Source organism: Rattus rattus, chromosome 6, assembly GCF_011064425.1.
Source record: "Rattus rattus isolate New Zealand chromosome 6, Rrattus_CSIRO_v1, whole genome shotgun sequence".
Classification (NCBI taxonomy): Eukaryota; Metazoa; Chordata; class Mammalia; order Rodentia; family Muridae; genus Rattus; species Rattus rattus.
The window spans coordinates 81,594,370-81,609,340 of record NC_046159.1 but is presented as its reverse complement, the minus strand read 5'-3'; the positions used below and the strand labels follow the sequence as shown (position 1 = coordinate 81,609,340).

The window sequence follows — 14,971 nt, the reverse complement described above, 5'->3', positions numbered from 1 at the left end:
TTTGGACAGATGCTAAGCAGAGTGAACATCCTGGCTGTGTCCTTTCTTTATCGGACTCACTCCATGAGACATGGGAGGGTTGGGTATAGGAACATTTATTCAAGAAGTAAACTAAAAGCCTTGAGTCTGGGGAGATGGCTAAGTGTTGTGTTGCTTGTGCAAGTCTGAAGACCTAGACTGACCTGGGAGGTCCCTGGAGACCCCCGAAATGACTGTGATAACATACATGTATCATCCTGGACCCTTCACTACAGGGAATCCCTTGAAGCTTCTATCTGCTGTAGCCCGAGTACCTAGAACTGAAGGCATTATGTTCCAACAAGGTGGGCAGAGAGGACCCACAGAGAGGTATGGAAAACGCATATCTGCAGCCCCACATATGAACACAGACATCACAAACACATATACACCCTCACATTTTATGCTAATGAATGTTTAATATGGATTTGCCATAAACCACACAAGAAAAAAAATGCAGCATCAACTTTCCTATCACCTCCCTTCTGAGTGTCTTGTTTTGTTATATAATAATAAAAATAGTAAAATATATAGCAGTTATGCTCACAAAAGAACATTTAACAATCACAATCATATTCGTTCAAAAGGTATACTTCTTATACACCCCACCTCCACAGCCACATCGCAGGAGTCAGACAGATTAACCAGAAAATGCACACAAATATGCACATATACTTGAAGAGCACACTGTTTGACTTTCTCATGAACGCTGCCTGCTTCCAAACAAAGCAGTACACGGACTATGAAGAACTTAAACTTTGAGAAAGGAGCTTATAAAAGATGCCTGTATGGAGAACTCTGCTGTATGACCTTAGCAATGTATTAGGTACCTCGAAATGGTCCTATATTCTAGCAGAATGGGTTAAATGTTTCTGTTAGAGTTAAATGGATTCCATGTGTTGTACTGTCTGCTAAAGGCATAAATATGAGGAATGGAGATGGAAGAAAAGGATGAATGGAAAACTGTTCAGGTCCCAATACAACCTCAAAGGAAATGATGCAGTGCAAGGGGAGACAGGATCACCGGAAAACAAATTAGATAAACAACTCCGCCAACCATCAGAAATCTTACCATTTCTAAAGAGATACACGTTCTCCAAGGAGTCACCAGTCAAATGGTCACGGACTCTGGAATGCTACTGAGGACCGCCAGAGTAGGCACAGAGTCCACTCCTAGCCAATCCCAAGGCTTCTATTCTTACAATCGACTGCTACAAATGGTTACTGGGAGGCGTGACCTGTTTAAAGGAAACCAGGCCCGCTTCTTGTTACCTCCGCTCCTTGTTACCTTGTTAGCTAGAGAGTTGTCAAGACGATCCTGGGGTGGATGACACTGGAAAACCTGGGCAGAACACTGCAACAATCCCTATTTCCAGGAAGAGAAAGACAATATCTCTGTCACAGAGAGCCCAGGAGCATCTCTGCCCCAGCTTTCCGCACCCCACCGCGCGCGCCCCGACCTGCCCTGGCGACTCGCAGCGCGCGGGGATCTGGCGCTCGGCGGGCTCCGCTCCCTCCCCCGATCGGCCGCGGGTGTGCGCGTGTCGCCGCGCCAGGCTGCGTGCGCGGAAGCCAGCGACGCGGTTGGCCGGCGCCGCCCTCGGGCTGCCCCCGCCCGGCCCGACTCTGTCACCCGCTCGGAGGCCGCGGCGCCGCCTCCTGCCGTCGGGAGCGCGGCCTGCCCTGGAGGCGCTCGCTGCAGCCGCCCGCGGCCCGCTGCGCACACCGCCGTCCACCCGCGACCGCCGCGCGCCCCGCCCGCTCCCATCCTCGCTCAGCATGACTGACTACGAAGCTCCGGCGGAGCAGCCGCGGTGGCGCAGGCGGGAGCGGCGCGAGGAGTGCTGAAGACAGCGGCCGAGCCGGAGTGGACGCCGGGTCCGGACCAGCCCGCAGCTCCAAGGTAGCGACGCGGTGCGCGTCCGGCTCGCGTGGGGCCTGGGCTGAGCGCGGCCAGGTGACTCGCCCCGGCTCGGCCGCGGGCCCTGCGGGGGGGACTCGCCCGGCGGGCGTGGGCACTGTGCGGCGTGGCCCGCTCCTGCAATCCGGGGGTCTCGGTCGCAGAGTTGGAGAGGGTTGTGGTTGCGGAGCCGGGGCGGGAACAGGGCGATGGGGCAAGCGGGAGAGCTACGCCGCGCGCCGACTGCCCCTGCCTCTGGAGCCCGCCACGCAGAGTGGACCGATTGCTTTGTGGCGCACCCGGGGATCGCGGGGTGCGGGCGTGGGGTGCTCCTGCATGTGTTCTTGTGCCGGGTCACCCGGGCGGAAAGTGAGCCCCGCGCTGACAGCAGGTGGCTGCCAGGCCCCTCACCTTTGGGCTTGAGTCTTAGGGACTCACACACACGGTGCCAGCGCCTAGGGAGCGTGCGCGAAGGGGCGACGGAGGGATTTGTGAATGGTGCTTCTGCGAGGAGGCTGCGTCTTGCTGATGCAAAGGGGCTAGTATCCTGAGTGAGAAGAAAGGCTATTTATGGTAGAGTTGTGGGGTTCCCTTCTGTGTTCTGTGTATGCTGAGCTCCTCCCGCTCGGAACTAGAAGCAATTCTGCTTTTTTTTTTTTTTAAACCTTCTTCTGGAACCTGCTCTGTAAAACGAAAGAAGGAAGTCTGAAATAGACTCCGGTCTCCTGTAGGTAGAAGTGCTCCTTGGAGGTCACGAATCCCTGCTCTGATGTTTCTGAGAGTCCCAGATGTCTGTTCCTCTTACCTCTTCAGGTCCCCACAGGACAGAAAACCTGCTTGCTTTTGGAAGCTTTCACTGGCCAAACCTTCTCAGTTGAGCACTTTCCTTTTGAAATGTAGCACACACCCTCCATTCTTCCCTTTCCATAAGGGCTGTTTAAAGAATCTCACCTACTTTACAGGAAGAGGTGTTATTCAAAGCCCCTGGGAGGAAGTAGCTATGCGAGTTTATGTCGACACTGACTCTTTTAAATGTAGTTACTGGGGACTACCTGGAGTACCCTTCATCTAGGCTATAGAATAATTAGTTTTGGTTTCCCTTTGTGTTTAAAACAGGTGCCAATTACAGGGTCATAATTTGAAGCTTAGATGTGAGTTGGGACACTGTCTACCAGAGTACCTTAGCAAATTTATTATGTCCTTTGAAGTAGCAAACTATGTTTCTAAATAACCGCTGACTGGACTAGACACCCCTTCAATTAATTTTAAGCTGAATTTTCCTTAAGAGTGCCATATGTAAATTTTTTAAAATCAGACTGTAATTCCATATTACGGATAATTGCACCTTCGGTAGTTACACACACACAGAAAACCAAAGCAGTCAACCTATTATCAGAGTGATTTGTCTTCACCTGGTTTAATTAAAGAGACTGACCAGAACTGTTTTAATTTAAAAAAAAATGTTTGTGTGGTGAGCTCCAGGGTGAGCAGCTTTCCCTAACAGTCTGTTCATTTGAATAAAGTTTAGAGTTTGATTACGTGCTTATATATGGACATGTATACATGTATGCATATATTATCTATCACCATCTATTGTCTATGTATTACTGCAGCCTTAATGTGCATTCGAGATGCTGGGATGTCTTGATGTCAGGTGGACCCTGACCACACCATATTAAATCACTGAATTTGGTATCACATCAAGTGTTGGAATATATAGTTCCATCACTGTGACGCTGGAGGTCGTATTTATGGAATATTCTTAATGTCGTTGGAATTGGTTACTATTTCTTATTTTAAAGGTGTTTCTAATACAATGGGCTGTTAGTTGATATCAAATTCCTGAATTAGAAAATGAAACATTTATGACCTTCAGTAGTGGTTATTTGCCTTTTTATTGTGCTTTATTACTCATCATAATACTCATATTAAAGGCCTGTCTTGAGTAGTTGGTTGTCTAAACAGTTCTGAGACACACAGAGACTTCTTTCTATACACCGTACCCTTCAGAAACACATGGGCAGTTTGAAGGAATCTGATGTGCATACTTAAATCCAGAGTTAACAGCTCATGCTAGCACAAGATTACATATCTAGTGAGGAGTCCAGGGGTTCAGAGTGTAACAGCAACATTTAATGCCAGACTTTGTCTGAAAAACCATCAGTAGATAAGTTAGACTTTTTATTTCATTAAAGGGGTCGTGGGATTAGTAAGTTGTGGATGACAAGACCTACAAGGTCTAAGATGCCAATCAAGTAGAGAACAGTAAAGAAGTCATTTGCTTTGTAATAGATTTAGCTGTTGTTATACACCGGACCAGTGGGGCCTGTTCTGATGTAAGACGTAGGACTTCTCTTCTTGGAGTCTGTAGCCATTAGTTCTGCACTTGAGAGGCTCAATCTGTATGTCTTGTAGTAGGTCGTTCATTTTTAGGTTTCTACCGTAGAGAAGTACTTGTAGGGAAATAGTATTGCGTGTCTAAAAGACTCCATATCACACTGAGGCACAGTAGCAAGTCCGTGGCACACCACCTCCTCCTGTTAGCAGAGTAACTTCTTCCTTACTTAAACATCTTGGGTCTCTTCCCCATGGTAAGGTGTAGAACAACAGCGTGGATGAACTTTGATAGAATATATAACATTTTATTAGCCTGTGTATGCATAGCCACTAAATAATACATTTATTCCCATTCATTTGCAAGTTGGTAGATTTGCTGGATAGATTAAATCTTATGTCAGTTCTTACATGCGCCGAAATGACACTCTGGCCACCTTTACATGACTTGCCATGAATATAGGGCAATAATATCGGGCCTGGGGGAAGTTTTCAGAATCATAGCAATACTTTCAAAGATCATGTTGCTGTCTCTTAGCAAGAAGCTGTATTACTAATAGTGCATGACCTATCAGAATTCTACCCTGGAGTGTGCGTGTGTGTGTGTGTGTGTGTGTGTGTGTGTGTGTGTGTGTGTGTTGCAAATTTATGGTACAAAATAAAATCTGATAGTCTTTTGTAAAGATATAGCCTATAGGTAATGGCTGTGTATGAAGTGAGTGAGAATTTTTACAGAAACATTAAATGTTAAAAATGCATTATTTCATTTTACAAGCATAGAGGTGAACAGTATAGCTGACGTTGAGCCTATCTATTTAAGATGACAGCACAGAAGTATATTATAGTGACAATAAAGAAATTGCACAAACACTACACATGACTTTGAATAACCAAAGGGAATTACTTTCAGATTAGCTGAATTAAAAGATTCTCACATATCTATATGTTGTTGACAGTGCATGGATATGTCATTACCGCAGGAAAGCCTCTTAAATCAGACTTCATAATCATGTGTGAGTAGAGTAATATCCAGTCCAGCCTGGCACAGATCAGCCTGTCTCTCTGTCAGCTGATCTCTTTGCAGAGTGGTTTTGGATTGGATGTCACAGGTGTATCATTTGGATAATGCATCCTCGGCTACTACATGACTGACAGCTTCTGCGTGATTTCCCTACTGGGTATTGACAAAACCTACTAGCTTCATATAAAAGGCATGAGCCTTTATCAGTCATATGATCTTCACTATGCAGGGGTGTCAGCTAACAATAAATAATGAAATGTGGGCTGAGAGAGGCAGTGGGAACACGGAGAGGAGTGGTGAGAACATCACTGGAAGAAACATGCTTCATTTTGGAGCTAAAGGTAGTTATGAAAATATAAAAGTGGCCATCTGCTACTTCATGAAGCCACGAAGTATTCCTTTTGTTTGTTTGTCTTTCACTTTAACTGTTTTCCTGTGTATTGCATTAAAAGGAAACATGATCGTGGTCATCTATGCTTAGAAACGCTGTCCATATGACATTAAAAGTGTTACAAATATTTCTCCTTAGTCATTAGAAATGAAGCTGTTTGGCCAAATTACTTAGAACCTTGAATATGGCTTAGGGACTTAAATTATTTATATCATATTCATAATAGTAAAAGTCTTATAAACCTACAGATTATTTACTTTAGGTAAATACGCACAGCATCATACACACATGGAGTAGTCTCAAAGCCTCCTTCTGCAGTGAATTTAGATAAAATCTACAAACCTTTCCTGAGTCATGTCCACGTGTTTACTTCCTGTATCTCCTTTCCTGTGACACTTGTCCTCCCTCTGCTCTGTCCTTTCCCCTCCCTTCCCTAATCCAGATGTCCAGATATAAGTTACTTCTCTTGGTTGTCTGTGCTAAGTCAAATGCCCTGTTATGTATTGTTTTAGATGTGAGTTCTTCTATTATGTGACACATACGTTTTAATTGTACATGTCTTTTGGAATCGGCTCAGTATTGAGTTATCAGACATTCCTAGTGCCTGCCTTGTAGATATTCAGCAGACACTGACTGACTAAATGAACGACAATACATGTCCAGTGGCTGGTGAGGTGGCTCAGTGGTTAGAAGCACTTGCTGCTCTTAAAGAGGACCTGACTTTGGTTCCTAGTACCCACATTGTATCTCAACTCCTGTTCCAAGCATCTAACACTTTCTTCTGATCTCTGCAGACATATGCATGCACATGTTTCACATACTTACATACACTGAGGCACAGACATGCGCCATAAAGTAAGTAAATATTTAACAAGAGCAGGGTCTCTCATCCCAAGGAACTTCTTTTTTCAAAGAAAGCCTTTCTAAGAAAGATTTCAAAAGGACGGTGTCTCTGGAACTTTGGCAAAGACAGGCAAAGTTTTATATTTTGGATATGACGAGGCATAATTTTACCAACGACAATAACAACATTTGTGATGAGCTGGGTACTTCTGTGTGGAAAGTAGTTTGTGTCTTACGTCATGTATTCCCTCTAACATTGCAAAGTCCATTTAATGCCAATTGTAATGAGGAAGTTTTGCATCTCTCCACTATGGCCTGTCAGGCTATCTAGATCAGTCTGGGCTTTTTATTCCATGATGCAAACTTATTAACCAGCATGAAGAGAACATTTTGAAAGAATATGTATCCTTACTTTAAAACAAATTTATATGTTTGTGTGTATTTTACACTATTATATCGATCAGTAATGTATGTGCTGTGTGGAGACATTTTCTCCTTCCCCATGGGTTGTCCAGCTTACGTGGTAAATGCTTTCCCTTCTGAGCTGTCTCACTGCCTAGCGGTATATTTCTTTGGTGTCTGGTTGACCAGGCACAGCAGCATCAGTGCATACTCATCTCGCATCCCCCATCTTCAGTGCTGCTGCTCGGAATTCGTGGTCAGGTAGAAGAGGTGACAGGATGAGCCAGGCTGATGTTGCCACTGTGTTTCTCAAGCGATGTAAACCCTCAACAGCCTCCCCTCTCAATCCCCTTACTTCTTCTACTGTGAATTTTAATGTGTTAATGAACATGCAAGCTATGCCACGTGTCGTTTTGAGAATGAGTGTGTTTGCCCACAGGCTGTTCCTCCATGCATTTTATTTCAGTTTTGGAGAAGTGCAGCTTATCTTCTGGAAGGTTTTTACACAGAGCTTGGTCAAGAAAAGTTGACCTCGGATACAGTTGTGAATCATGCTTTTGTCCCATGAAAAAGAGGAAGTGTAGTTTGTTTTAACTTTTATCCACCAGTTCATCTGTTTAAGTGATGAGTTAATCAATGTCAAAGTGTGCGTAGCAGAAAATATCCTTAAAGATTGGCATCATAGAATGCCAAGAACATAGCTGAACTTGGCTATCAGGAAATCCTTGCTAGACTCACTGTATACATGTATATATTTTATAATATGCTTAAGCCAGTGAGTCAAGTTAGAATAATAATCTCAAAAAGAAAAAAATAGTTGGTTGCTCAACTGGATATTTCCCTTGAAGCCTCTTTTGTAACATTTGTCAAATTCTTTTTTTAATTGTTAGAATTATTTAAATCTTAACTTGTGCCTAAGCTCAGCTCCGACTAAGGGACATTTCCTCTGCGCAGTAGGAAATATAACTGCTTTTGAGCCCAGCATTCTGCATGTTATAGTAAAAAATACTTTGATATACTTTGGGCTTCTTTCTTATAGATGACATTTATTTATTCTTTAATTTTTCCCTATGTCTCAGTAATAAACTAATAGCCGTTTCCCCATCCTACCATCGAAGCAAGTCCTCCTCTTAGCAATCTCCTATATTTCATTACAGCCTGGGCCTCTCCTGAAATGACTTCACTTCCTGAGTCCTTTTGTCTGTCAGCACTGTTGTGGGTACAGCCTGCTTCCTGGCTTTCTAAGCATTTCCAGCCCCTAGAGGTGTGCTTCATTTCAGTAGTCACCGCAGGACTTCTTGATGCCAACTACTTATGGCTCACTGCCACCCGCCAGATTCTTGGACTTGTTGGACTTCTTGGCGTATTTATAGCTGGGGTTTTACAGTGTTTTCCAGACCACAGTGCAGTTTATTGCCAGTTTATAGCAATGACCAGAGTGTTTTATTTTGCCATATGTAACCTTTCCGTACTGGAGTGTCTTACTATTGAACTACATCTGAAAATGTCCCTTAGGTATAAGTCAGTTTCACAGAGAGTGTTCCTCCTGTGGCAGAACCTGCCAGTAACTTATGATCCTTGCTGAACAGGATAATCTATACTTTCTGAAGCAGAAGCTCTTCTGTCTGTCGTGTGACACCCTAATCCAATTTCTATGCCTAAATGTGCAGTGGCTTCTTTGTAGTTTGCTGGTTCTCGCGTCCAGTAAGTTGTTTATTCAAGATCCATTGGCTTTTCCATGCCTTTTTTTGAATACCGTCTGTTTAGAATGTACAGGACATCATAAAGAAATACGTTCCAGATGTGTCGCCTTCTTTTAGGCCATTGTTCAGCTGACGAAACTTAGTACGCTTCTGTGCTCAGGAAGTGTTTAATAAGCTGGATCTACTCTCATGATTTAACACAAGAAGCCCGGCAATAAACCTTCCTCATTAACTCAAGGGAGACAGATTGTCCTGATTGAGTACCAGTTCTTTGATGTAAGCCCTTTCGTGGAATTAGTTAGGAATTGTGACTCTGTTAGTGACTCTTTATTGCTGTCTGAATGTTTGTGTAGTTGGGTGGCTTTGTTTGTTTTTGCAGCACTTGCAAATAGTGTAACATAAACCAACCTCAAGGCTGCAAGTAAAATCAAGCCAGATCAAGAACAGCAGAAATAACCATTGTCCTGTGATTCTCTGGCCTACTGCTCATTTGAAGACTATTCTTGTATCTGTCATTTCCAGTGTTGTTGAAGTTATGGAAATACGAGTTACCAGCGCAGGAAATCTGAACATATAAAATATGACCAGTACAGATTCCTTTCTAAGCGCAACACCTTTCAAAGGCAAAGCACCAAGGAGAGAAGTGTCCTTTTATCAGAAACAGGTGAGGAAAAGAAAACCCCCACTAACCAAATTCAGGGCATCCAAGAAACAACAGATTAGAGTGACATATTTCTGGCAATAGCTGAATATTCTTCATAGGTGAAAAAGCTAGCATGTTTGTACACTAAATTTTAAATTTGGATTCTAAATGCTAAAGTGTATTGCTGGCCTGGAGGGATGGAACAGTGGTTAAGAACATTTACTACTCTTGCATAGGACCTGGTTTGTTTCTCAGCACACGTTCGTGGTTTATAGCCATCCATACTACAGTTCCACATGATCCAATAGCCTCTACTCATCCGTAGTTCTAGGCATTCATGTGGTGGAAATATATGTACATGGGCAACAGACAGACAGACACACACCTAAATAAATATTATTTATGACATAAATAACTCAGTGATAGCAATTTGATTTAAAAATTTAAAACATTGTATTATGCATAAACACTATGGAATATTCAAAGTACTTATTACTGAATAATTTTTTAAAAGTTACAATGTATGAATTATGCAGAATAATGAGTTACCTTCTAACTCATGCTTAATTTAAAAAAATAAACATTACTGAATTGAGTCATTATAGGAAGCATTAAAGATTTTTATACTGTACACTTTAAGCAATATTAAGACACAGATAGAGTTTGAGCTATGTTACTTTGTTTTCTTTCCCTGTGTGTTTTACTATGTGTTTGTGCATGTGTAAATGACAGAGGACGGCATTACAGGTTCCACCCATCATTTTAGAGACTCACTGGCCTCGAACTTAGCGAGCAGAGTTGTCTCCACTGATCCTGCCTCCATCTCTCCAGCACTGGGATTACAAGTGTGTGCCGCCATATTTGGCGTTGTTGTTGTTGTTGTCGTTGTTGTTGTTGTTGTTGTTGTTGTTGGTGGTGGTGGTGGTGGTGGTGGTGGTGCTATTGAGTGATATTCTGGGGATTGCTCTCAGGACCAGCACTTTACTAACTGAGCCCTGCAGGCTATGTTTCTTACAGCACGTCCCCATGCGTGGCATTAAGGGGCAGCTTATCCATTAGCAGCAGTCCAGTTTTGGATGGAGTGTCCTGAGATGGGAAGAATGGGCAGGGAGAATGCAGGTCAAAGGACAGTCATTGTGTTACTTCCTTAAAGCAAGACAAGCCTGTTCCACCTTCAGTTTCTAAGGACCTCTGGAATGTGACACATCCTGTTTCCCAGCTCAGGCTCAGATTTTGAAAGGTCCATATGTCAGAGGGTGTGTACAGCTGGAGTGGTGTGACGGGTTACTATTACAGGGACAGGAAAGTAGGCACTGCAAGGCCTACTTACACCTCTAATAGGATCACAGGATTCTAGCTCTCCACTGAAGAGAGAAAAGGAAGGATTCCAGGACCTTTCTGTAGAGTCAGTTCCAGTGTGTGAGGACACAGAAAGTACCTAAATGTAAAGCAGTAAATGAACAGCAGATATTTTTTTTTTAGGCAAGAGGATTTTAACTGGGGTATAGGATAGAGTAGTAAATTAGAATTTCAGGAAGTCCTCTAGCCCTCTCTAGGGTACTTGCATCTGAAGTCTTCTGTTGCAAAGAACAAATGTGTTTGTTTTTGTTATACCAATCCTAGAAGCCATTGTATTAGATGCTAGATCCTCTCTTGTAGTGTCTACCTTTCCATCACTTGGTTTCTAACAGATCCCTCAAAGCTCAGTGCAAATGTAGACTCATGGCAGCATCTTCATCCCATGCTGAAAGTCTGTGAATTCCAGTAACGTCCCGGTCCCATGTCTCCACTAAACCATCACTTGAAATGTTATAGATCATTGTTTGCTTGTATATATGCCCTGTTAGGACAAAGGGCTTAACATTTTCTTATTTTCCATCTAAATCTGGTTGAAAGCAAAGACGTGAAGGTTCTCGGTGAGATTGGCTGCCTAAGAGTGACTTGGGTTTGGGGGACTGGGGTGATGGCTTGGTTTGCGTTGTCTTCATTATATAACACGAGGACCTGAGTTCAGATTTCCAGCATTCGCCAAAAAGCCAGAAGCTGCTGCATGTGCTTTCGACCCATGAACACCCTCCTACCCACATTAAAACAGTGACTTTATTGCCCATTTTATTAATTAATAAATTTATTTATTTATTGTTTTTCCTTTTTCTTTAATGGATCTTTTTATTGGAACTTTTAAATTTACATTTCAAAAGTTATCCTATTTTCTGGTTTCTGGTCCATAACCCCCCTATCCCATCCTCCCACCCCCTTCTTCTATGAGGCTGTTTCCCCACCCAACTTCTCACTCCTTCCTTCCTCCTCACCCTGACATTCCTCCCATTGGTGCCCAATAGGGCCATACTCTGCTACATATGCATCTGGAGCCAGGGTCTGTCTATGTGTATTCTTTGGATAGTGGTTTAGTCCCTGGGAGCTCTGGTTGGTTGGCATTGTTGTTCTTACAGGAATGCAAGCTCCTTCAGCTCCTTCAATGCTTTCTCTAACTCCTCTAATGCAGACCCTGTTCTCAGTTCAATGGTTGGCTGTGAGCATTCACCTCTGTATTTGTCAGGCTCTGGCAGAGACACTCAGGAGACAGCTATATCAGGCTCCTGTCAGCACTTCTTAGCACCAGCAATAGTGTCTGGGTTTGGTGGCTGTAGGTATATGGCCTGGATCCCCAGGTGGGGCAGTCTCTGGATGGCCTTTCCTTCAGTCTCTGCTCCAAAGTTGTCTCCACATTTCCTCCTATGAATATTTTTGTTTCCTATTCTAAGTAGCACTGAAGCATCTGCACTTTGGTCTTCCTTCTTCTTGAGCTTCATGTGGTCTGTGGATTGTATCTTGGGTAATTTGAGCTTGTTGGCTAATATCCATTTATCAGTGAGTGCATACCATGTGTGGGTTTTTTTTTTGTGATTGGTTTAACCTCACTCAGGATGATATTTTCTAATTCCATCCATTTGCCTATGAATTTCATGGAGTCATTGTTTTTAATAGCTGAGTAGTACTGCACCCATTCCTCTGTTGAAGGACATTTGGGTTCTTTCCGGCTTCTGGCTATTATAAATAAGGCTGCTATGAACATAGTGGAGCATGTGTCCTTGTTATATATTGGAGCATCTTTTGCATATATACCCAGGAGTGGTATAGCTGGGTCCTCAGGTAGTACTATGTCCAATATGCTGAGGAACCTCTAGACTGATTGCCAGAGTGGTTGTACCAGCTTGCAATCCCACCAGCAATGGAGGAGTGTTCCTCTTTCTCCACATCCTCACAGCATCTGTTGTCACCTAAGTTTTTGATCTTAGCCATTTTACGTTAACTACTTTGCAGGAATGCAACTGCCCGATTCCAGGCTCTAGTTCTTCAAATGCTTCTCTGCTTGGCTATCTCGTAGTCTGAAAACTTAGTTGTAATCTGAACTTCATCTCCTGACATGAGTGCAATTCTCAGAGAGCGAAAGGACAGAAGAAAGTAGCATTTGGACTATAGGTATTCAGAATTGTCAGGGTGAGGAAGTAAGAGCAGTGTGCCTTACTTGGAGGATGGAGGGCAAAGCAAGAGTAATTCTGTCACTTCCTGTAGGGAAGACAAACCTGTTCCACGTTCCCATTCTAAAGGCTATGGAATGCGCTTCTTCTCTTGGACTACACAGATCCACAGTTTTGAGTTGTTCATGTTGGTGAGGGTGTATAGGCTGATTGCGTTTTATCACACTTGTGGCTTCTGTTACAGAGTGTGTGTTTGTTCCCAAGGATCTTTAGAGGGATAACCAGAGGCTAGTTTGGGAGTTTCTCTTCTGGTTAGAATTTCCTGTGTTTCAAGTGCCTGAAGCAAAGCACACAGTCGTGCATTCACTGTGTGGGGCATTTGCACTCTGTAGTTCTACATTTCCTGGGTTTGAAGTGAATATACCCCATATATTCTGGCCTTCTGTTTCTTATTTTTATTCTTCCTCTTCTTTCTTGAATTGCTAACAGGAAGGTTTCAATAATGAAATGGGGGTGGAAGGGAAGACCTGTATACTTCCTAGTAATTTCTTCCCTTGGGATCCTACTTGTATAGCTATGATAAATAACATGAATTCAAAATAAATTAGGCATAAGGGAAAAGACTTAAAGCATGATGAAAAATAAAGAAATATTTTATCATCTTCCCAAATAAACTCAGAATTGGGAAAGCAAGTGAATTCTTTGTTAAATTTCTGAAGTTAGGCCAAATCTATGATCACCATTAATTGTATGGGTTAAAAGTATAAGTGCCATTTTCTAATGATACTAAGACTGGAACCCTCATAAAAATGGTGGCTGACATATATAAAAGAAAAGCTGTTTTAAAACTGTGTCGACAGTGAGTGTACATATGGCTTTGTGGGACATTTTTAGCAGAAGTGCCAGGAGAAAGGGATGCGTTTAACAAGCCAATGAAACATTTGTGCTGTGCAAACAGAACGTTGTGATAAGAACACTGGGGATCCTGAGCACACAGAAAGGTCAGGGTTCTGGGGGCCAAGAGCGGGCACGTGCTCTGTCTTAAAGAAGGGGTTTACATTACACTACGTCATTTTACAGAGAAAATTGTGCAGTAAAAAATTATCAAAACCCAGTACTGATGCTCTCAATTAGAATATTTGAAAATAATTAGAACCTCGATCAACTTTGGTGGTCCATGCGCAGGTAATGGCAGTCGCATTTTTATGTTGGCACCTGTCTTGCATGATTTGCTCTAGTGATTCTGGATATGTTTAATCCAATAGAAACAGACACAGTGTGATTTATTGCTTTTTGTTTTGGAGAGGGTTCATTTTAAGAAACTTGCCTGCCTGACTGGTCAGTAGAACTCTGGCAACTTGGTAGGATTTGTGTGTTTCAGTGTGTAGGGTTTTTTTTTTTTTTTTTAGATTGGAACTATACATTAGCTTAGGAAACCGGGAAAGGCAGAATTCTTCCTTATCCAGAAAACCTCTGCTTTGACTCTGGGACCTTTTACTGATTGGATGAGACACACATTACTGAAGGTGATCTGCTTTGCTTAAAGCTAAAAGATTACAATTGAGAAACACACCTGTCCTCATGGCCAAACAGTGTAGATGGGCAGAGCTGACTCCCAGCCATAAGCACCACAAAGGGCAAGGGGATATGTGCCTCTAGGATCTTTCTAGGTCACAGAGAAACTTGCGCATATGTTTTTTCAGTCGACCAGGAATATTTTAGCTGTGGTCAGCTGCTAGGATGCTTAGCCATGTATTTGTTCTTTATTCCTCCTTTGGTGCCTTTTATTAAGCATATGTCAGGTGTAGCAGATGATGGGGTGGGACCAGAAAAAGAGTGATTAGGCTATATCTTCTGGGAATTTAGCTTCAGTGAAAGAGCAGGACACTGATGCCTGCATCATAAATATATCTGAAGAGGAAAGATATGCATGTTTCAACTTTGCCGGCTAGAAGTCATTTTTCCTATGTGCAGCTTAAGGAAAATGAACATATTCTGTACCAGTGTTAATTTTTCCAACTATTGTACTTGTTACTTTAAGCATGATAGGGTGGTTCATATCTGAAATTGGTTTATGAGAGATATGCTTGACCAGTACAGGTCAACTTCATTCACATGATGTTGGCTCTACATAGTCACTTTAGCATATAAAAGGATGTCTCGGCATTCAACTTATGCAAAGTTCTTCAATATATTGTGCTTTAAAAGTGTCTGGCAATAGGACTGTCACATTG

The 14,971-nt window shown here is 42.8% G+C and overlaps 2 protein-coding genes across 5 annotated transcripts in view; one reads left to right on the top strand and one right to left on the bottom strand.

Annotated features, from left to right (window-relative positions):
- Positions 1-226: 226 nt before the first annotated feature.
- LOC116903721 (CLK4-associating serine/arginine rich protein-like) lies at positions 227-1,819 on the bottom strand. 3 transcript variants are annotated; one of them, XM_032906401.1, is made up of 3 exons: positions 1,479-1,819; positions 1,307-1,384; positions 227-293 (listed from the first exon to the last, which is right to left on the bottom strand). In XM_032906401.1, the coding sequence occupies exons 1-3, from the start codon at positions 1,797-1,799 to the stop codon at positions 249-251; spliced, it is 444 nt and encodes a 147-aa protein (XP_032762292.1). In that variant the 5' UTR covers positions 1,800-1,819; the 3' UTR covers positions 227-248. The 3 variants fall into 3 exon arrangements, with proteins under 3 accessions (XP_032762292.1, XP_032762291.1, XP_032762290.1); XM_032906400.1 differs by having other exon boundaries at positions 1,307-1,819; XM_032906399.1 differs by lacking the exon at positions 227-293 and having other exon boundaries at positions 304-1,384.
- An 11-nt stretch (positions 1,820-1,830) lies between these two features.
- Ccser1 (coiled-coil serine rich protein 1) overlaps positions 1,831-14,971 on the top strand; it is a 1,322,544-nt gene continuing 1,309,403 nt past the window's right edge. For both annotated transcript variants that reach the window (XM_032906396.1, XM_032906397.1), the window contains exon 1: positions 1,831-1,921. The gene's annotated coding sequence lies outside the window, so the exon portion shown is untranslated. The remainder of the gene's footprint in view (positions 1,922-14,971) is intronic.

Excerpts from the sequence above, each read along its gene's own strand:
- LOC116903721 (XM_032906399.1), bottom strand. The coding sequence starts at position 1,799 with ATGCTGAGCGAGGATGGGAGCGGGCGGGGCGCGCGGCGGTCGCGGGTG. Across the intron at positions 1,385-1,478 it reads GCTGCGAGTCGCCAGGGCAG|GGATTGTTGCAGTGTTCTGC; the intron begins GTCGGGGCGCGC and ends TCCTGGAAATAG.